Here is a 23,385-nt window from a genome sequence, read left to right on the forward strand (position 1 = left end):
AAAGCACAAGATAATGCAAATGATAAGATGCGTACAAAGAGGAAAGAACAAGATCTTCATCACAGCATGCAGAGCAGACTGAGCAGGCACAGCATGACACCGTGCAGGTGGAGAGAAGTGAGATGATAGTCACAACTCATACAATTCATTGCCAGTTCACTGCTATTTCAAAAGGTGTAACATTCACCAAGTACACAAGATAGGCGTGTTACTGAATTCTTACTGTTACTAAGAATTAATCAACAGAATCAATATTACTCTGGAAGCACATAAAAATCTGACAAAGATAGAAGATCACTCAGCTACTTCTCCCTTTCCCAGTCAACAGAGGAAATGTCACCCTTGGAATGTAAGAAACTGAGATGAACTTTGTTACAAATCTTTCCTAACATCTGCATGCATAGTTCATCTGCTGCATTATCCTGAATCCACGTACACATAAAATGGTAAACAAACAAGCTCTAAAGAAATGTGATAGTCCAGCAACAAAGAGGAAGAATGGATGACATTCCAGACAGGATGTGACAGCAGTCAACCTAAACTTAGTTGTAGACACCCTGATGTGCTAATACAATGAGTAATTGCTTGCTCCAGGGTATGGATTTTCAAATTAGTACCTTCAAAAGATAATTCTGTAGTTTCCAAGTAAAACCATGTTTCATTAGAATGAAAAGAAAAAAAAAAAAAAAAAAAAAGAAACCTAAATACATGTTCTGCCACTATAGATGTCTGTAACATTTTTATTTTTTATTATTACTGCTTTTAGGAAGGGCAGAAAAGCATGCAAGCAGTGGAAGAGGAGATGAGAGAGTTAACTCCTTCCTCACTTCATCTTTCTCCTCATAGGAAACAGTTTCTTGCTTGTCACCAACAGTTGGACATACCCAGAAGGACTTCTGTTCCAGCATGATGATGGAAAAGGATGGAGCCATGCCCTTTGCCCATCTTTTGTCCCCCACCAAGGGCCCAATCAGCTTCAGGATCATACAGGCTCTTTGCAGCATTTCTGTATGCACTGTGGAAAGCTTACACTCTCTCCACATCCACAGAAGCATGAGTGAGCTGCCAGTAAAGGGGCTAGACCAAAGTGCTAGTCCATGCTTCAAGTCTGGGCTCTGACAATGATATGTCAAGGTATGCAGGCTTCTGAGCAACTTCCCTTTCTAATCTGCTTTAAAGATGTAAAAAAGGTGACCAGAATGTGGTTATATTGTCTCACAGAATAAACTCTCTTTCTGTCTGGAAAGAAGAAATAGGTAGAATTTCTCTGAAAGATCATTATCAAAAACATTTCAGAGAAGTCTTGAGTATCTAAAATACAACAAGAAAAAAAATGTATTGCAGAAATGATTTATTTCATGCCAACTTAAGTCATTGACTAAATATTTTAACATACATTTCAAAAATATATCCAGTACATCAATAATTTAAATACTACACAGGAAGATTTATAACTCGGTGAATTTTAAAACAATGTTTTATGCACACATACTTGTATCATAAGGCAAAAGAACCTAGTCTATCCATGAGCAGCACTCCTACAGCCTAAACTTGATGTACACTGGAGAATAAACATCTTCTGTTACTATACTTGCAAATAATTTCCCTTGTCTTCCAGACACTCCTGTATAACATGATCTCTTAAAGAAAGTAATTCCTACAGTGACAGTTAAGATATCACACTTGAACTAATTCACAGGAATGCCAAATATAACAACAATATCCTGAAGAAATAATTGAAGTTGCATATTATTATTGCCTCTCAATTACAGCTAAAACACACGCACACAAAATTAGGCATGCTGAGGAACACATTCCAGTGCATTTTAATGGAGACAAAGAACAAATGTGATTGGGATTACTGTACAGTTGAAACAGAAGATACCAAATGTAATGCAATACAATCAATGACAGCCATCTATATACTAGAAAGGGATCTAGTTCAAGGTGCTATTCTGCTAGGGATGCTGTGTTTCTGTCAACATAATCAAATGGTGTAGGAGTGTCTCAGCTTCAGATTAGACTACTTAATTAGAGGCACAGATAAGATCAAGAGAACTGCTGTGAAGCAGCATATTCCTGCAGAGTCCATTAGGGAAAAGGAATGTAAGAATTTCAAAAGGTTTACAAGATACACCAGTAAGCTTCTCTGTAAGGAAAAAGGAAAAAAAAAAGATCATTTTCTGAATGCTAAAACAAAAATTAAAAGCTAGGAGCCAATATATGCAATGAGTGGCTTTTATTTAATTATTAAGATAGAAACAATTATCTGTCACAAATAGGCAGATTTCCTTAAGAAGCCTCACAGGAAGTCTCCATTCATAAAATGATCTCTATTTAGTATTGTATATCCCCTCAAATGGCAAGTAATTAACAGCAGTAATGAAAACTGGAAGAAATAATGTACTTTTCATTAAACATTGTCAATATTCTGAGATAAATTTAATAAACTGAGAATTATCATCATTACTGAAAATCAGAGTAACCATTGGTAATATTTCATATCTAAAAATCAAGACTGTGTTTTAAAATAGCAAGAATAAATATTCAACAGATAGCAGCTTTCCACCATTCCCATTAATACTGCTAATGACAATTTATTTTACAAGTGCTTGATTGCAAAACAAAGACATATTATATATTGTGATTTTTCCAGTAGTGTAAGTTACAGTAGTATAAAGTTTGTTGCTGTACCTAAATAACAGAATATATCATAGTGTGCCCACGTTATCACTTGCTAACACAGATTAGAAGCTCAGTGTCTTTTATATTCCCTCATAAAAAGAATTCCTGACTTCACATCACTAAGAGCTGTGCCTTCACATGCAGAGAGGGCTCATTTCGCAATGTATGTAAGTTAGCAGAACATGTACATGCTTAAATGCCTGAAAACACAGAACTACAAATCTAGCAGGAGCAGTAAGTTTGATTAGAGCTTTTTGCTATCTGTACTTCTTAAGAAATCCAGCACTGACAGACTGTTTAAGTAGTTACTTTTTTTCACTCCCACTCTGTAAAGTTTGTGACAATTTACGTGGATTCTCCCCATTGGTTTACAAGCTTGGGTAGTTGTTTGGTGCCATTTCTATGTGTATGTGGTGTTCACAGCTTAAGATGTATACTCCAGCTGCTTGGCAATTCAAAAAGTGAAATTGTAAATTAAGGTATAACTGACAGTCTTTAGTTGCAAAGAAACATGATTGCGTACCAACAGAATTGATAAATTAACATCCTGTTTTCTAAAGCACACTTTGCAAGGTAGTTATACATCAAATAATCTACTATGGATCAAACGTGTTGCAACAAAAACATTAACATATATTACAATCACTGCTTAAACATGCCAAAGCTGGCTTTAGTTTATTTACTTGTGTTTATTTATTTAAGGTACTCTATTTTATAGTATAATTACAGTAGCAAAGAGCTCAGCAACAGATGCCACAGTCTAGCTAGGAGTTAGGGTAAATCTTCAGGCACTTACTTAACCCCCAGACAAGTTCTGCATTATTTTCTTAAGCAGTAACCAAAGTAGTCTGCAATGAGCTCAAGTACACAGCAAATGTTGTGCAGGTATATGGTTTGGTTCTGTAATGTTCTTTTATTGTAACCAGTCATTTTTAGTTGAAAGCTTTTCATATTTAGTCATAATAACTTACAATTACTTTTTGAAACACTAATTAGCTACAAAATGCACTTAGAGCAAGAATAAAAACTGTTACTCAGAAATGAATACATGGATAAAACATCAGATGGATGACACCACTTATCAACTCCCTATTTAAATTCTTAGTATCTAGCTGGTATGTGGCACTGGGGATCTCGAAGCACTACCCAGAGAGAACTGCTGAGCTATGTGTGTGGTTTCAAAAAGCAGCCATTGGTTACTCTACTACTCCACTGCAACAAGCAATAAAAGGTCAGAAGATTCCCATCTAAATGACCTCATAATTTCAATATTAGCAGATGGATTCCCATGGCAAATAATTTACAGTAAACTCCTCAAATTACATGGATATGATTTAGTGGAGGGTTGTTAGTTAGGGTAGTATGGTCAGGTTGTATTTGGACTTGATGATCTTTAAGGTCTTTTCCAACCTGTCCTATTCTATGATTTTATGATAATATGAGTACAGAAAAATCATGCCCTGAGAAGGCTGATTCAATACTCTGAAGTCAACAGCAGCTAGATAGGAATATTTCACAAGAGTTCTGAAAAACAAACATTCCTTTCAGGATTTTTCCATTAGCACTGAATTAGATCCCTTTGTAGTGACATTTCAAGAGTTAAATAAAGAATTTACACTTTATTTCATCCATGTATTTTTACAAATACAAATTAAAAATAAACTTTTGGGCAATTAAATGATATATAAGCTATAAAAATAGAAATATAAAGTCTAGAAATGTTAATTGTTGATGGATGTCCAAAAACATATACAACCTCTTTCAGATCAGGCTGGAATAATAGCATTTCTAAGTGTATCTAATAAAATTTAAATATGTAACATCACAAAGTTGCTATAGAACAGTCTGCATCCAAAAACAAGTGTATAATTTTCTTGACTTTCATTCCCTGATACAGCCATGAGATTCTGATCAAGCTTTTAAAAGACATAAAATACCCAAACTAAAAAAAAAGTGTTCTCTTACATGCAATGTAGAAAATACATGAGCTTGGGTACATTTGAGCATGGCTGTGATTCAGTGTATTCACCTCAGAACTGAGGATTAATTTATGTCTGCCCTTTATTTACATAACCATTTTTACACAAGTACTTTTCCTCCTTCATAATAACAATACACTGTTTTAAAACAGGCAGATCAATACATTATAAATACCACTACTGTTAGAACACATAATGTACTAAATCACAGGAGGTAGAGTTAGATCCCCATTTACTTCAGAAAAAGACTACTTCTAAAAATTAGTAGAACATGTAGTTCATAAAAGTTTACTTTTCAGACTATCTTAGTCTCAGATGCTTTAATAGATGCCTGTCTTTTTAAGTATGATATAGAATTTATGACAGAAGCATGTTCTCTTTCCATTTTCACCATCATTTTACAATAAGATCAAAAGAAAACTCCCAAGTGCAAGGAATAAAGCAATAAAGCAGCATTTTAAGTTAATCATATTTCCCAAGATATCACGTGTATGACCACATCTCTTACCTTATGATTACACTTGAAAGTTCATTTGACTAGCTACAGCTTAAAACGTATCTATACCAATTAAATCACATAGAAGCACTTCTACATAGTTAATAATTGGCATTTTTGAATGGCATTTAAACGAATATGCATTTATTCTTTTTTGCAACAACTTACTGCAAAATACAGGCACCTTAAAAACTGATACATAATGCAAACAGGGCATCTGAGATGTTAAAAGTGTTCATCATTATCTAGTCATGCTATGTATTTCCCTTCCTCTAAAGAAAAACTCAAAAATTTTAAGCTGTGTCTGAAGTTCATGCAAATTATTCTTTTTCAGAATTTAACTCATTATTCACATTAGACTTCTTTTATGCTTAAAACAACAACAACCACCAACCAAAACATTAGTGTGCCAAGACTTTTCTACAGTTAGTACTGTAAAAATCTTAAGCAGACGTCATGTCTTGCTAACATTTCCTTGCTATTGCACATACGTTCCTCTGACAGTGAAACCTTCATCCATATTCTTTTAATCACACACAGAATCCTAGAATGGCTTGGGTTGGACCATAAGGACAATCCAACTCCTTGTGCCCATGGCCCCACCCAGCCTGGCCCTGAACACTGGAAAAGAAAATATTACCTTTCTTGACAAATACATGTTGTTCTAAAACTAATGAGCAAAAACTAATCGCAAGATTTACGAAAACAGGCTGCCATTCAGCCCTTCTGTTTATAGGGTCTGATCTAAAGAACACTGAAGCCAAAAGAAGACTAATTTAAATCTGTAAATTTTGGACTAATCATAAATGTTTAAACAGAAAATGTAGAAAGTGTCCACTATTGTAGTCACTATAACTGCACTTTGGATGCATCAAGATTTTATCATAGCATCTTTTTCTATTAAAAAAAAATAATAATCCTTCCAGAAAACGTTCACTGTAAAACTTAATATTGTAATGCAAGTTGAGCCTTTTTTATGAAACTTATTCTCTACTAATTTGTTAGTTCCCTCCTTTTGATCATTGCAAATAGCTCATATGGATGCACAATAACATCTGAAATAAAAACATATTCTTGTCATAAACGGTAGAGTTACCATACACAGATACACTTTGAAAATGTAGTTGTTTCTTCATTTTTTTTTAATTAAACAAAAACTGTCTTTTCTAGTTCAGCAATAATCATAAATACAATGTTTACCAAGCAGTGAGTAGGAAATAGATTGCCAATGATTTTTCTTTATATTTAGATTAGACATCCTCAAATATTCTGCTTCGAGACATTGACAGATATCTTCCACCAGGCTGGTACCTGCAGAATGAATTTTAAACATAAAAAGATGTCACATCAAAAAGAAGAAAGAACTATGAATATGTACAGTTCTCACTGCACTCCTTACTCCTTAAGCCTCAATGATTATTATACGATCTGAAGTTCTACTGGATTACTGTTTCCATAAGTACTTTTTAGGCAGTCATTAAAGTAAACCTCATGTGAGCAAGAAAAAGTGATATGAACATAGGGAGTATTGAAGAACTTTGTTATCTATTACAAACAAAAGAAAATGAATGTTTTTGTTGAATAGTACAAACTTTTCAACAAGCATTCTTGCTTGGGTGATTAACAGAACATCTCATGTTAATGAGAACATCTCATACTCCTAGGAGAAATACAGCATGAAAGATGATTAAAGCAAATGATTGCATAATTTCTGGGAGGTGGAGGGAGGTAGAAAGGAAGAGAGTGTCAGGCAGGAAGGAGAAAGCAGCTTCACAAATTATTGGTCAAGTCTATTTTAAAAGGATTTTAAAAGCACAAATAAAATCTGATAATAGCACAGTGTACTTCCCTCTCTGCAGTACTTAGTAAACTCCAAACAGACAAAATCAGAACTTAGCCTTCTAAGTGCTATTACATCATCATGGACATTCGTAATTACTCTAACAGCTATCATTAAAAAAGAAAAACAACAAACAAACAAAGAATAAGAAACACACAATGTTATACAAGCTATTTTAAAGTTAATTAAAATTTTAAATGCAGTTAATCTTGATATATAACCTCCATGAGATGAAATTAAGGTTACTAAAAGAAGGCTCAGTTATGTTCTCTGGATCCCTGTTTTCTTTCTGAAGTGAAGGACCAGAGTGTTTTCCCCTGCAAACACTGTGTAGGTGCCTGAAGACTTCAGATACTGTATCTGTCCCTAAGAAATTATATATGCCTACTTCCATTTTTGTAGACTGTTACTTGTTTCAAACACTGTATAGAAGTGGAAAACAGAACTATGCTAGGCTGCTTCCTCTTTAAACTTTTGTGCTAAAAAGAAACCTGAAAAAAAACTTCAAAAGCAAAAACTTTTCCAAATGTGGTGACATTAGATTAGACAATTTTGTTGTCAGTACTAAGTACTGCTGAATTAATCTGTAGAACCTGCCAGCATCATTCATAAGCATTCCTTATGAACATGCCTATGAACTGGCATCTATTTGCTGAAGTTACAGACAAAACTCAACAGAAACAGTTTCAGATGTTTTACTGGATATTGGTATGCTAATTTAAACTGAAAACAACATACAAATTGTAACTTTTTCTGGAGAAATTTTAAATGATTTAACATAATACAGTTCTAAAACATAGCTGTCTAGATTAAAAAAGCACCATTAAACATGCTACTTCTTTCCTGAATGCAAGTAAAGTTTAGCAGCTACTTTATGACAGATACTGCAAACACACACAATTCCCTATTATTCACATAGCTATGCTGCCTGGTCTAAGACTTTGTCCAATAGGTTTAGATTTTCAGCTGTTTTACTAGTCTCAAGATCTGATGCCTTGGAGCACTCCTGCAACTACTGGTCCCATAATACTCAGTTTCATTTCCTGCAGTCCTGCATTTATACAAGGAAACCAAGTAAGCTCTCTGAAGTCTTGTGAGAAATTGAAAAAAATAAAATACTGAGTATTTGTACGTCATTATTCTGTTCGTTCACTCCTGCATTCACATGCAATCATTTCCAGATTATGCTAACACACAAATTTATGTTCATCTCAAACCTTACTTAGACAAATGATAAAACCCAAAGGTTTCAATTGTGTTGAAAACACTTTTGATATCACAGTGAGAAGGAAGAAAGAAAAATAGGTATGTGAGAAGCAAATACTGTTTATAACGGTATTACTACAAAATCATCTGACATAACTGTTACAGGTCAGGAGATAGGAGCTATTAATATTTTTAAACTGTAAATACAACAGAAGATTCCTCACCTTCCAGAGTCCGATTCAAGAGGGTCATCATTAATTGAGTCTGCATTAAAATCCAAAGGTTCTGCATCCTGAAGAAGTTCTATTCTGTCTCTTTCAGTCCTACCATTTGTTCGGGTGTACTTCGATAGTGCTGAATAGGTAAAAGGAAGTAAAAAGATCCACTTATTCTTTGAACACCTCCCAGCGTGTGAAAACATCCAACTTTAATGACCAGTATAATATTTTGCTAGTAACTCATCTAAAGTACAATCACAAATATTTAGAATAAATTCAGTATTAAATCAGACTTGGCTATACACTCAAAATCTGGGTCTTTTTGGATTTTTTATTTTAGTTTATCTACAGTACAATGTAACTTCGACAAGCAGATGAGATGCATTTTGCAAAGAATCAAAGAAAATTAAAAGTTATATAAAAACATTACAAATAATTGTTTTTAACCAAGGATGCTACGTGCAAAATTTAGCTGGATTTTTTTTTTGTTGTTCTTTTTTCTTCTGTTAGTTTTGAAATGGAAAAACTCATGAATGAAAGAAACAGCTGTTTGGCAATTCACTGCCAGCTTCAGTTGGCCAGTGCATACATCTTATTTTGGTCCTGGTTAACAGCAGAACGTATTTGAATACAATTTCAGTTAGTCTGTGTCTGAAGATTTTGGTTTCCTACTGCTAAAAAGAGTGGGAGGAAGACCTACTTTATTTTCTATTGAAAGCACTTTCCTTAAATCTTCCCCCCTTTATTTTCTAAACTTTAGTTTTCCACCACTTCATTCAACCTGCCACATTTGGTTATTTAGTCTCCTTTCTCACCTGTTGTTAGCTTACAAGAATACAGGATTTATACACTAAAAGTTAGCAAAAGGACAAAAAAAATTCAGTGGACACCAGAAGGTTTGCTTTTTTTCAAACATTTTCAATTCAACATTGTTGTTCTACAAACAAATACTACTGCACATGTAACAATCTAAATTGGCTAGTTTAATGTGCTATTAAATGACATGCATGCACTTGTGTATATTCTGGCTTTATATTTATTAGTCATTTCTCCAGCCCTTATCAGTTCATGTACATTTTGACATGTGAAATTTCCACCTTCAAGGTATACCTTAAATATAAATGTTTTTACTACTCTAGGTGTATGTATGTGCCATTTGAGAAATTGAGTAATTTAGACCAGCCAGATTCCCCAGCCTCAACTAGTCAAAATGCAAAAGATGGGAAGAAACATGGCACTTGTCTTTAATGAGCAAGATAGCACTATTTCCTCCCTACAGAAGGAAGTGTATCAATATATGATCTAAGACAAAAAGGAAACTATTTACTTTAACTTACAGAGTCAGTATTGCACAGACAGGATATTAAAAACCTAAAAGCAAGCAAACAAGAAATCTCCACACTCAAAACAAAAACCCACAAAACTTACGTCTATTAGCATTAGTCTCTGAGAAGCTGGATTCTTTTTGCTCTGTGTGGACAACCCTGTTTCTAGTGGAATCCTCTCTATTTCCATATCGCTCTTTCCATTCCTTGAGAAAGACAAAAAAAGAAAAACATGAGCTGTAAGGAAAGTAACACAACAAAAGCATACACGCGATCAAAACGTACTGTAGTGTAGAGCTAACTGCTCAATCTCGCCACACAGTGAAAGAAATACTTTTAAAATGTTACTGCTTGGTGTCCCGATACAAGAAGAGTTCTTGTTCTGTTTCTAACTCAATGTTTGTGTACCTTCACAAAACCAATTTCAGTAACTGCTCTTTAGAAGAAAAATACTCAGAGGAAACAAACCACAGATGCTCCTTGTTTAGTTTCTATTTCCATCTAGTGGCAGAATGGTAAAATACCCAGACAAAAAAGAAAAATACAGTTACTGTTAAACTTCTATCACATAACCTTTTAGCATTTAGTAATTTTAATATGAAGGATTATAAAGTATTAAAGAAGAAAACCTGCTCTTTTTAGGAGATAAGTTCATATCCCAGTAGAGACTTATCCAATTCTTTCAGTAACTTCCATATTGATCAGATTCATACAAGGATCCTCAATATACTCAGAAGTTACTCGGCTGATTTATGCCAACAGATTTTACAGTTCAAAGCTGTAGAGGAAGTATTTATCACGATCTAACAAAAGAATACTCTCATACGCTCCAAAAATTTCAAGAATGCACGTGCTACCGTTTAAAATGCAAACACAAAAAACAGGTAACATCTGAAGTTGAGTTTTCTATTGAAACTAAAATTGCTGATTCAGTTCATTTCAGCGTGCACCACAAATACAGTGCACTGACTGGTACTTAATTTTGTATTAAGGGAAAGCTATAAAACTGTGGTATGGAACGTGCAGAGCAGAGCATCAGAAGAAAGGTCTTTGCATTACTGGCTGTTAACAAGAATTGAATACAAGCATCCCTGACCTTGAAGAATCCAGAGGTCTTAGACCCAATATTATCCTGGCTTTCTGCAGATAATGCTTTTCCCTTTAGTCACTTTATTTTTCACATATACTCTTTAGATATCTTTTTTTCTATACTGAATTCAAAGTGTTATTGGTTAATAACAAAAGCTACAATTAACTGAAGCTGCTTCAGCAAAACTCTGAATTACAACTCAATTCAGTAAGCATTCAAAATTGATTTGAAACAAAGATTTTGTTTGTTACTTAGTGACAGCAGTACTCATTCTTTCCTACTCATTCTCCTTTGCAAAGGGAACTGTTTTCTCTCTCAGAAATTACTCGCCAATTACTGTGCCAATTACTTGCCAGTGACCACACAAAGCAGCAGGTAAGTCTGGGAAGAACACACGGTCCCCACTCCAAGAGAACATTGCAACTCTGTAGTTATTTCAAGCAGATTCAGCATCAACAGAATGGATGGAGAACAACCCATTCCAGATTATCCTGAGTCCTACAGTTCAGGACTCTGCTTATCATGAACTATGTTTGTAGCCATAACTTATTCTAAGAACAGAGTGAGTAACAACAGAGTACAAGTATTATGGCCACAATTACCCTCTTATCTTTTAAAAATAAAATTTAAATTATCTTTTTCCCTCAGCCAGGACTATTCTACAAAATACTGTTTCCGTCTGTGTCTGGAGGGCTTTTTTGTTGTCAAATAAGTCAGATGGATTAAATAGCAATGGCCATTCTTAGATATTTTATTATATTAACATTCTGATTACATAAAATAAATCTTATTACCCTTCTTCTGTTTTCACCTTCTTCCTGCCTTTGCCGTTTTCTTTTCTCTAGAAATGAAATAATAAAAAAAAGTCTGTAGCTAAATACAAGAACAATCACTACTAACAGGTTTTTCTTAAACAAATGTAATGAAAAAAATAACATTTGCTAATGAGATTCTTACTGAAATAGGTGGTTAATACAATTTAATAAGAAGAAATCATGAAGTTGATTGTAATGGAATTTGTCATTAAAATCAGTTTATCATGCTGACAATGGCTGTCACCACTGCTGAAATGCACCACTCACATGCTCACAGACACTGTTTGGTCTCCTTGAACATTCAGCAAGTATCAATGAATACCAACTGGTGCCATTTTTTTTACATGGAGGAATTTAATGAAACACCTTTGCTTTATTTGCCCTTCCATGTCAGACTGCTCCTCTGCTGCCATCTGCCACATGGCAACAACATTTAACAGAAATACTGGTAGGAAAGCTCAGCCTCTACTGCTATACCACCAACATCCACCTCTGACATTACAGGTCAACAATGTAAAATGGGAGGCATTACTTTCAGAGCAGCCCTCCAATAAAAACACAGTACTAAAGAAAGATTAATGTGTTGCTTAAGGTATTGTGTGACACTTCCCCTGCTTCAGGAATGAATACTATGCTTAGCTAAGCCAGTCAATCTTGTTTCTAATACACTATGAAAGGAGTATAAATGTATTGCATAATATAACTTACATACAAAATTTTGTTTCTGAACTATTACTCGAGAACTACTTTCAAGCTGTTAGCTTGAGACAAGAACACAATTTTTTACTGAAAAAAAAAAAAAAACCAAAACATCAAAAAAAAAAGAAAAATCAAGAAATTATCCCAAATAGCTGATAATTTAAGCTCTAAAGAGTACATACTTAGTGTAATAATGCACAATAGTTACTTGACCTGGCACAAAATCCTAAGGAAATGATGAAAGTTGGACAGCTTAGCTAAGCACACTTATAAAAAGAAAGCCAAAAATAAGGCTGTTGATAATGACAATTTAAGCAGTAACTATCCTTTATGACATATTAAAGAGGATCTCAGCCCCACTAAGATATTATTAGATAGTAATGACTTCAGAGTACCACCACTTAACTGAATTGTAAAATTACCCACTGGATGAGTAAAGCTGGTATTTTACCGCAGATATGAAAAAAAGTCGAACAGTACTTACATAGCAACCAGTACTGTTAATCTGTTGTGCCACTATACAGCTCAAAAACTGAAAAGCTATGTCTTTTATTATTTTTTTTTCCAGACATGGAAGAATGATTATATTTTGTAGGATGATTAGGATATAGGATCTAGATTACCTCTTCGGATTAACTCTTTTCCTTCATCAATCAAATCAGAGGTCATTTCACTGTCCCCCATGAACTGCTGGAAACCCAGAAGATTCAAGCAACGAGTTCCTAAACTGGTAAAAGCAGAAGGATAAGAAATTTCCTGTGTTAGTTTATAGAATCACAAGGTTGGAAAGGACCAACAAGATCATCTAGTCCTAGTTTTCAATGAGTAAATGGATATATCATACCGCAAAATGTAAAACAGGAATTTCAGAAATAAAGAAATTAAAAACAAAACAAAATTTAAAAAACAGAAAACAGATTATACTATCTGAGAAGTCAGAAATTCAAAACAGTGACAAGGTCCCTGAATGTAATTGAAAAGATGGAAGATCTCTGTACAAGTAGTAGGATAAAAAAGCTTATAGTCTGAGAGTAGTAAAAATGGTTTAAGACTTGATATCTTCTCAAGTATAATAGAAATTACACTTATGGTACCCTATTGACTCTCCTCTGCCAGAATAAAATTACTGAGAAGACTGTATGCAATAAGATTTCTGTTTTTGAAACAACAGCAACAGGAAAGCTACTTTCATCTCAGCTATTACTCAGAAGAAACACCTGGCTTTTTTTCCTTTTTCCAGCTGTAGGGACACTTCTCATTTTGGATAAACTTGCTCCACCTTTCACAAAGGATTAAGCTAATTCTGGAATTGTATCCGGGACCTTTTTCAACTTTTTACCAGAACCTGCAACTGCTGTTTGTGTTGGGTTTTTTTTTGTTTTGATTTGTTTTGTTTTGTTTTCCTCTGTCTCTAACCCAGAACATTAATATTATGTCTAAATACAGCTTCAGTTACGAAGATTTTTCCTGTCCTATCTCAGCATTAGGACTGCTGGCTTAAATAGCTTTATTTGATAAACTTTAATAAACATTCAGTCTCACATGTACTTGAATTTTTAGAAAGTACTAGAGTTCATGCAAATCAGCTTCTAGATTTTCCCCCCCTTTCCCTTCCTTTATGTTACGTTGTAAAAGCAAAGACAAAGATCATCACAGACAAGTCAACCAATACATTTTTTGTGGCTTTCTTGTTTGGTTAGGGGATTCTTTTCCCTTCATATAATCATAGAATGACTTTGGTTGGAAGGAATCTCAAGGATCATCAGGCTCCAACCCTCCTGCCTCACACAGGGCCACCAACATCCATTTCTAATACAAGACCACTTATCTTGAAGGTAGGTAGGGAAAAACTAGGACTGGATTCTTGCTATCTGTGGATGTTCAAACTTTCTAGCATCAAACTACTTTGCATACAACTCTAAACATACATATTGCTTCTAACTGAACAGCAATGCAAGACTGAAGAAGTAAACATAAAAACATATCTCTTAAGACTGGTCAGAAGCACACTGAAACTAAACAAAGAAAAGCAAGCACATAACAGTACTTCTTGTAATTATCTTTTCAGATTCCAACAATCTGTGTTTAAGGGAGAAAGATCCAGTGATACAAACCACCACGTTTTCTAGATAGTCTGGTAACCACTGGGTTAAACAAGTGAAACACCTTTCTTTTACAGATTTTAATTAAATGTTCAGTTTCACACACATATATTTGTTGCAAGTCTGCTGGAACATCCATTACCTACAGTTTTTGCAAATCTGTGTATCAGAAAAATGGAATTTGTTTTAAAGAAAATCAAACAGTTAGGAGGTCATACAAGGGATATCCCTAAAATGTATACATTTAACGAAAATAAGTATAAAACTATTGCTTTTTTTGTTGTTTGTTCGTTTCTTTCTGCATTTTTGTCACTATGTCACATCTCATCATGTGGAAGTGAGTCTCTTCCTAAGTGATAAAATTGAAGTTATTAATATAAAGAAATGTAGAGAATGAGTCTTGCACATTACTTACCTAAAATATGTGGCAATACAAAGAATGACAACAAGCATTGGGTAATATATATAGAATCCATCTGCAATGAAGGACAGCACTTTCATTGATCCCATTATCTGGAAAACAGATCCAGAAGAGCAAGGAGCTTTTCAGTTCACAACACATAAATACACAATCCTTTGCTTACAGAAACATAGGTATTATCATCACAGATCTGATTCTCGTCATCTCACCTAACCTGAATTCAGTACAAATTCAGTGTATTTCATCTGGTGTGGAAGGACAACAAAGGAGACTATTTGCTAAGAACAAAGTTAAATATTACATGCTGTTAGAAACCAGTTGTTCAGTACAACCAAATCCACCAATTTTCAGCAACCAGTTAGTTTAGTTCCCAATCCTTAAAGATACACCATATGCTGAAGCCAGTGGAAGCTAAAGTTCTTAAGAGGAGAAGCCTACACTCTTCAGCAAGCTACACTTTTCTAGGACAGAGCGGACAAAACATTTGGCTGACAACGCCACTGTAGCCAGCAATCATTACCAAACTCCTTCTCTATAACTGCTTCTACCCTGAAAGTGCAAAAATACAAATATTTGAATCTTACTACAAGAATTATCACAAAGTATTTTTCCTATTCTCCAAACCATGACAAAGCCTCAATGCCATATTTCCTGTACTTACTGATGTGTAAGCAGTTGGTTGAGCATCTCTGTGAGAGATTGTTGCATCCATGTGGGTCAGGCCCAAGAAGTTCAAGCATAATGGTGGAGTAAGACGGCAAAATAACCTGAATAAATGCAAGAGGTAACAAACAGCATTTAAAACAACTTACTGCATCAAAAATATTTAAAGGCTTATATCAAAGTTAGCCAGGTTGAATGGGGCTTTAGGCTACTTGACCTACATGAAGGCAATCCTGCCCAAGACAGTGGTCTTGAACTAGATATCTTTAAGGTCCCTTGCAACTCAAACCGTCCTATGACTCAATTCAGACAAATATATGAATATAAATGAAAAAGAATATGAGTAAAAAGCTTAATTGACATTTTCAATAGATAACTTGATGAAAAATTTGCAAAATATGCACCACATACTCACATGCCACTGAAAAGGAGACTGTATGCATCTGTTTGATGATGTGAAGCTAAGTAGTAATAGTTAAACACACGAATTCTAAAGACAGTGGAATAAACACAGATACTGAGGAAGAAGATGGTAAGAAAACAGGCCATCTGTAAAAGAAGGGGAGAAAAAATTATTTGAATACAGAACTATCCTGATTTAGCCTGGTACAGTATTAATTTTCCTCCTAGTAGATGATATGTTGCTGTATTTTAGATTTAGAATAACGTTGATAAAGTATCCACAATTTAGCTGCTGTTGAACAATTCTTTACACTAAGTCAACATATTATCTGATCAGCAAGGAGTAGGGGGTGCACAAGGTGAGGGAAGGGGACAGAGTCAGGACTCCAAGCTAACACTTCACAAATTACTCTACATGTAGTATTCAGGTGGAATGGATTTCACTGCGTAATAGAGATGCAGAAGGCAGACCTCCCTCACAAAACCGAAGTCTGGTACTAAATATTTTACAGAGCTTCTGAAAGCTTACAAATTACTTACAGAAACTTAAAGTCTGTTTCATCTACTATTATTGTAAAACAATCTAGTTTAAAGTTTTTGTTGAGTGATTATCTCAAACTTACCTCTATGTATATATAATTGTATGTCTTTTCTGCCAGCTGTATGAAAACTGCAAATAGTGATAAAACTGGCCTTGTGCTGAAAAACGTGCACTCCGACCACACGACAATCACAGAGAATGTGGCCAAAACAACTGCAAGAACCCTGTAAAACCATGGTCGTAAAAGACACTCCCAGTACCACTCTGAAAAACAAGCACACATACATCCCTACTGATCAGTGAAAGTTAAGACAACCAGAAATGAAACTCCTGCAGAAGAACAAAAACCCACTGATAACTTACTGCATGAACACCCTCACAATCAAGGCTAAATCTTAGAATCATAGAATCACATGGGTTGGAAAAGACCTTAAGATCACTGAGTTCAACCATGACCTAACCATACTACCCTAACTTCTAACAACCCTCCACTAAATCACGTCCCTCAGCATCACATCCAAATGGCTTTTAAACTTTTTTCTGAGCTTTGCTGATGCCTAGTGATCTGTCTCAGCCTTAAAGAATTGTATGCACGGCTGTGTAGGACAGAAATGACTTGGGTTGCAAATGTTGCAGAATTATTTGGGAGAAGTATTAGAGGGAGCAGAACAGGATTTTCCACTTTCAGCCCAAATACTCACTTTTTATTTATTGTTCATATATTACTCTACCACAAACAAAGTTTGGACTGTAAAATTGTAGCAAGAAATAAAACACTGATAGTATACATCGAATTAGAACATAATATGTGACAAGACACTTTCTAATAAAGTGCATAAGCAACAACATTGCCAATTATCAGTATAGGACAGACAAAGAGCTCTTTCCCCTGTGCTTTACTGCAAGAGCTGTAATATTCCAATATTCTACAAATGTAGAAGTCAGGTACAAATCTGTAATTGAAATCTCTAATTTTTTCTTCATTTAAAGCTTCAAAATATTCCAGTTACTATTAAAACAACCTACTGCTTTTAAATTTGTAAAAGGTTTAAATCTAGAGTCAAGTGCATAAGTCAGTGCCTGATGAATCTTTCTGAATATCTTCATATAAAGCCACATGTTCTTACATAACATTACCAGTTACTCCTTTATATATTCAAAATCTGGATAACAGCACTTACCAATAGTTGGTGTGTAGAAATATTGAATAATTTTATTCTCTGGTTCCTGGGACTGAAAAGTATGAACAAACTGTCGAGTTGCACTAGTTTCATTTTTTGCCACATCTTCCAGGTAAAAGGCTTGTTCTAGAAGAATTTGCCACTGGACCTGTGTACGACGGTGTCTTTGTACTGAATAAATAACCTACAATAAATTCCAAGAAATTATGGTTACAACATACTCATTCCAAGAAGTGAGAGAAAAGCTTTGCAGAAATCCCTTAAAAATTTCCACATTACATAACTGCTAAGATTAATTCCATACACCCATAAAGACAGGCAGTAAACTCTCTTAATAGGTAAGCTGTAAGGGAACAACACATTCCATGGCTATTGCTGTGCTTTCATAACAATCAATCTGTATCATTAGCAAGACTACTTTTTCCCAACATAGCTTTTTTATTTTTGCAACTCAGCAAATGCCATGCTTTTTTACAATGAACTGCCAATACGTCATTGCAAGGCCCCAAAAATCATCAATCATCTAACCAATTAAAATACTGTTGAGTTATTTTGTAAGAGGAAGAGTTTTTACATATCCAGAAAGTAGATCTATATCATTTGAGATATTGAACTTCTTTACTTTCTTTCTCTCTGAAAAGTCACTAAGTAGTGTTGCAGAACCCACTACAGCAGGCAAGTTCAACCTGTGGCCCAGCACGGCTCACAACGCAGCCCATCCCATTCCTGCTGTAGAAACAGCAGCTCTTCCCCACAGAGCAGTCCTGGGCATGTAGCCACCGCTCAGCAACAGCTGAACTGTCAGTGTGCTATTAACACTGTCAACTGAAAGCAGGGCACAGGGAGGGCAGTGCTGTGCAGTGCTGACTCAGGTGATGGCAAATAATTGTATGCATGTTGATACATAGGCTGAACACAGGGCTGTGAAAATAGAAGAATATGCAGCCATGCTTTCTATTTTGATAAAGGAATTTGAAAATAGAATCACAGAATCATAAAATCCTTAGGGTTGAAGAGGACCTTTAAAGGCCATTTAGTCCAAATCTCCTGTACTGAACAGGGACATACACAGCTATTTCAGGAGCTCACAACCTGGTCCAGTGTGCCTTGAATATCTCCAGGGACTTTTTCCCAACTTAAAAAGACTTTTTCCCAACTTAAATCTACACTCTTCAAGTCTGAAGCTATTTCTCCCTTTCCTACTACAACAGACCTTGCTAAAGAGTCTGTCCCTTTTTTTCTTGCAGCTCCCCCGTAGATACTGAAAGGCTGCTACCAGCTATCTGATGCCTTCACTTCTCCAGACTGTAAAGCCCCAACTCTCTCAGCCTGTCCTCACAGGGAAAGCATTTCATCCCTTGGGTCATTTTTGCATCCATCCTCTGGATGCACTCCAAGAAGTTCATGTCTCCCTGTTCTGAGAATTCCACATCTGGACGCAGTGCTCCAAGTGAGGCCTCACCAGCACAGAGTAGAGGGGTAGAATCATTCCCTCACCCTGTTGGCCACGCTTCTTTTGATGTGGCCCAGGATATAGCTGGCTTTCTGGGCTGTAAGGGAACATTGCTGGCTCATGTACAGCTTGCCACCCACCAGTACTCTCAGGTCTTTTTTTAGCAGAGCTGTGCTCAAGCCTTTCATCTCCCAGCTTGTACTGGCAGCAGAGGTTACCTCAACCCAGGTGCAACACCTTGCATTTGGCTTTATGGAATCTCATTTGACTCACCTGGGCCCACTGCTCAGCCTGCCTAGGTCTCACAGAATAGCCCAGATTGGAAGGGACCCCAAGGATCATGAATCTCCAACCCCCTTGCCACAGGCAGGGATAACAACTATTATTAGACCAGGTTGCCCAAGGCCCCATCCAACATGGACTTGAACATCTCCAGGGATGGGGAATCCACAACCTCTCTGGGCATCCTATTCCAACACCTCACCACTCTCATAGTAAAGAGCTTCCCCCTGACATCCAACCTAAATCTTCCTTCCTCCAGCTTAAAACCATTTCCTCTTGTCCTGCTGTTATCCATCCATTCAAAGAGTTTACTCCCCTCTTGTTTGTAGGCTCCCCTTCAGGTACTGAAAGGCTGCAATAATGTTGCCCTGCAGCCTTCTTTTCTCAAGGTTGAACAAACCCAGCTCCCTCAGGCTGTCTTCATAGGGGAGGTGCTCCAGCCCCCTGATCATCTTTGTGACTCTCCTCTGAACTCTCTCCAACAGCTCTCTGTCTTGTACTGGGGGCTCCATTCCTGGACACAGATGGGGCCTCACAAGAGCAGAGCAGAGAGGGACAATCACCTCCGTGTCCCTGCTGACCAGCCCTCTCTTGATGGAGCCCATCCTATCCCTCAGTTTTGCCAACTGCACTCCATAGCTTGGGGTTCACAAAATGAAAAAAAATAATTTACATTTGCAAGATCATTTTCAGTTGATATAAACACATGACCTGCAAATTTTCAAACTGATTGCATATAGTTGCATTCAGATACTTAACTCAAAAATCTGATCATGCCTCTTTACCAGACTTACAAAATTCCTATCTTAGCAGAGCAAAATATCCTTCACAATCACACCTTACTCACGTCATCATTTTTGGGCAGTATGTGGATTCTGAACAATTGTTGGAAAGGATGAAGTACTGGATGTACTGCTGCAGAAGTAATATCTCCTGTTTCACTGTGTTGGCCCATAACATCAGAGGTGAGTACTGGAGATACAGCAACAGAGGCTGAACCTTCCCACCAATATTCCGTTATGATTTACTGCCTTGTGACAGATGGCAGCAGAGGGGCAGTCTGACAAAATGGAGTCTGACTTGGAAGTGCATATGAAGCAAAGATTTGTCATTGAATTCCTCTATGCAGAAAAAAATTGCACCTACTGATATTGAACAATGCTTTCTTAATTGTTACTGAAACCAAACAGTGAATGTGAGCATGGTGAGGTGGTGGGTAGTGTGCTTCTGCAGTGGTGACAGTAGGTCAGATTGCTATGAGTGTGGCATTCAGGCTCTTGTTCATCACTATACACAGAGAATGGTGGTGACAGTGTTGAAAAACAATGGTTTGTAGCTCAGAATTTACTCTATTGAATACTGTTATTGTGCTCTTTGTATCTGTTGCCCTTTCCATGGAAATGATTAGGAGGCATTACTTTTAGTGCAATCTACGTACATGCAAACCAGGACTACTTCTATTCACTCAAAGCAGCCCAGGCAGGCAAAAAGGCTGGACAATCATGCACTACAGTAAGCTATTCGGGCAAAACACTTTGAAAAAAATCTTTGTTTGATTTGTATTTATTCTTATTGCATTAGAATAAACTGCACATTCCCTCATTTATTAGCATACCTGCTTGTGAAGTTTGACCAAACTTTTCTCACTTGGATAACTGTTCTGTCTTTCATCGAAATCCTCATAATCATCCATGTTCCTACCCATTCTTTCCTGGTACTCAGTAGGACACTGGAAAGAAAAGAAAGATAACTATTTATTTATGTTTTTCAATGTTATGGACATTTCATGCAACTGAAAAGCTCATCCTAACTACAGATTTTTCCTTCTGATGCCAACATTTATTTTCTTCTATTAGAAGAAATGTTTTTTCCTGCTCAAAAAAGAACAGTCTGACATTGTTAGCCAAAAAGATAGAGCACTTAAAATTATTTCTCAAAAACATACTTTGTGTTTTGCAAAAATTCAGAAAAAGGAACCATCATAAGTGATCAGCTACTACAAATTCTGTTCATAACATACTACATATCTCAAAACACATCAGATAATTACATTAATCAAAACAACTCGTTTCAACTCCAAAGCTGGTCTGAAAGCCACAAGATGCCAATTAGAAAATTCATGTTAAAGAGAAAATAAGACACAAGCATCCCGTAGGTGCTGGAAGTACTCCCTCCCCCATGAATAAGCTGAAGATAATTAAAGAAGAGAAAAATAATTTTTTTATTACCTTTTTTAGTATTGTGTCAACACATTTTCTCAAAGGGTGATTATACTTGATACTCTCACTTACTTTACGAACTTCCTGTTGAGAAAAAAAAACAAAAACAACAGAGTTGTTTGGTCAGTGGATAAAGTTTTACAGGAAAAGAAAAGAATTCCTTCCTTACCAGTGAAAACAATAACCATCAGAGTCTACAACCAGCAAAACTCACTGAGTTTTTTACTTGACATCTAATAAAAACACAAATGAACAACAATTTTAAAAGAAGTTACGTATTTATAAAGCATACTACAGTGCCAGTGTGCAAATATTATTCTGCTCTGTAAAGTACTCTTTTCTACTCATGAATGCTGAAACAGAACTTATTTTCCTGCTTCAGCTGTAAATAAGGGGAAGGAGTTTGCTTCTTATATGGTGTAGTTCTGCTTTCATAGCTAAGTAGTTTCCTAAGTGTCCTCTGTTACTACAATTTCTGACATTTTAGTAATTTCTTTCTCTGATAAAGGAAGAAAACAGAAGTCTAAACAAAAATGGGTAAACGTCAAAATTTTGTGACAATTGCCACAACACTAACATATAATATTCACAATCAAGTTACAAGAGTCAGCAATAAGAAATGTTTTTGAAAATATTTTCAAGTTTCAGTGTTCTTCTGAAGGCTGGGAAATAAAGAAAATATATACTGGACAAGTTTTCTAAAGGAAAAGTGCACTGTCTGCAGATCAAAAGACAAGTAACTTCCAGTTCTGAATACTTCACAAAAGTTTTTATATGCACTAACAATATAGTTAATTTTATGCTGTACAAGATATAACCTCAGAAAAAAACAACAAAACACAAAATAAGTGTTATCTTGTTAAACAAAGTTATTGTTGCTCTCTCTCTACTAAATTTCATAGTTACATACCCCTTTAATATTTTTAGTATTTTCATTGCAGAAATCAAGAAATCAAGAACAAGAGGCAGGAAACTGGCATGGCTAATCAAGGACTGCTTGTGAGACTGAGGAAAATGGAACGTACAGGCAGCAGAAGCAAAGACTGTGAAGAATACATGGACGTTATCCATGGACGGTACCAGGAAAGTGAAGGTGCAGATGAAACTGAACTTAACAAAGAATATGAAAAATAACAAGAAGGGATTCTACAGTACACTTTTCAGAAGAGAGAAGCAAGAGAAGAGTCCCCCGTGAGAAATCAAAAGGGAGAACCAGCAAGAGCAGCTAAAGAGAAGGATTAGGTCTCAGCTCAGGAGGCCAACTGTAACCTGGGCTGCATCTAACAAGGAGTGACTAGCAGGGTGACGTGATTGCACCTCTCTGCTCTTCCCGTCAGAAGAAGTATTGCATCCAGGTCTGCGGCCCCCGCAAAAGAAAGATGTGGAGCTGTTGAAACAGGCACAAACTAGGCCACAGAGAAGATCAGAGGGCTGCAGTACCTCTATTATGAGGAAAGGCTAGACTTGATTAGTCTGGAGAAGAAAAGACCGCTCTGGGGCCTTCCAATACTTAAAAGGAGGTTGTAAAAAAGAGCGAGACCAGCTTTCTGTCTGATAGTGACAAGTGGGAATGGTTTTACATTTAGCTTAGATGTTAGGAATAAATTATTTACTCATAAGGTAAAGGAGCAGGATGCCTTGAGATACTGTGAATGCCCCATCCCTGGAGGCATTCAAGGCCAAACTGGATGGGGTTGTGGAAAGCCAGATCTAGTGAGTGACAGCCCTCATCAGGGAGGTTAGAACCAGAACCCAAGCCATTCTATGA

At 36.0% G+C, this 23,385-nt stretch overlaps 1 protein-coding gene across 2 annotated transcripts in view; it reads right to left on the bottom strand.

Moving 5' to 3' along the window:
- Nucleotides 1-1,334: 1,334 nt before the first annotated feature.
- The window catches only part of LMBRD2 (LMBR1 domain containing 2), a 31,654-nt gene continuing 9,603 nt past the window's right edge, over nt 1,335-23,385 (bottom strand). Inside the window, exons 7-19 of one of the 2 annotated variants that reach the window (XR_001551905.2) lie at nt 21,627-21,701; nt 21,014-21,127; nt 17,664-17,847; nt 16,565-16,746; nt 15,955-16,088; nt 15,538-15,643; nt 14,871-14,968; nt 12,977-13,080; nt 11,634-11,680; nt 9,853-9,955; nt 8,431-8,560; nt 6,361-6,471; nt 1,337-2,149 (exon numbers count right to left, since the gene is read on the bottom strand). Coding sequence is in view for 1 of the 2 variants with exons in the window: in XM_015848478.2 (XP_015703964.1) it covers nt 6,411-6,471; nt 8,431-8,560; nt 9,853-9,955; nt 11,634-11,680; nt 12,977-13,080; nt 14,871-14,968; nt 15,538-15,643; nt 15,955-16,088; nt 16,565-16,746; nt 17,664-17,847; nt 21,014-21,127; nt 21,627-21,701 (1,338 nt within the window). In the remaining variant the exon portion in view is untranslated. Of the gene's footprint in view, nt 6,472-8,430; nt 8,561-9,852; nt 9,956-11,633; nt 11,681-12,976; nt 13,081-14,870; nt 14,969-15,537; nt 15,644-15,954; nt 16,089-16,564; nt 16,747-17,663; nt 17,848-21,013; nt 21,128-21,626; nt 21,702-23,385 lie in introns of both variants that reach the window. The other variant, XM_015848478.2, reaches the window with a different exon arrangement.

The sequence above is a fragment of the Coturnix japonica genome, chromosome Z, assembly GCF_001577835.2.
Source record: "Coturnix japonica isolate 7356 chromosome Z, Coturnix japonica 2.1, whole genome shotgun sequence".
Taxonomy (NCBI): Eukaryota; Metazoa; Chordata; class Aves; order Galliformes; family Phasianidae; genus Coturnix; species Coturnix japonica.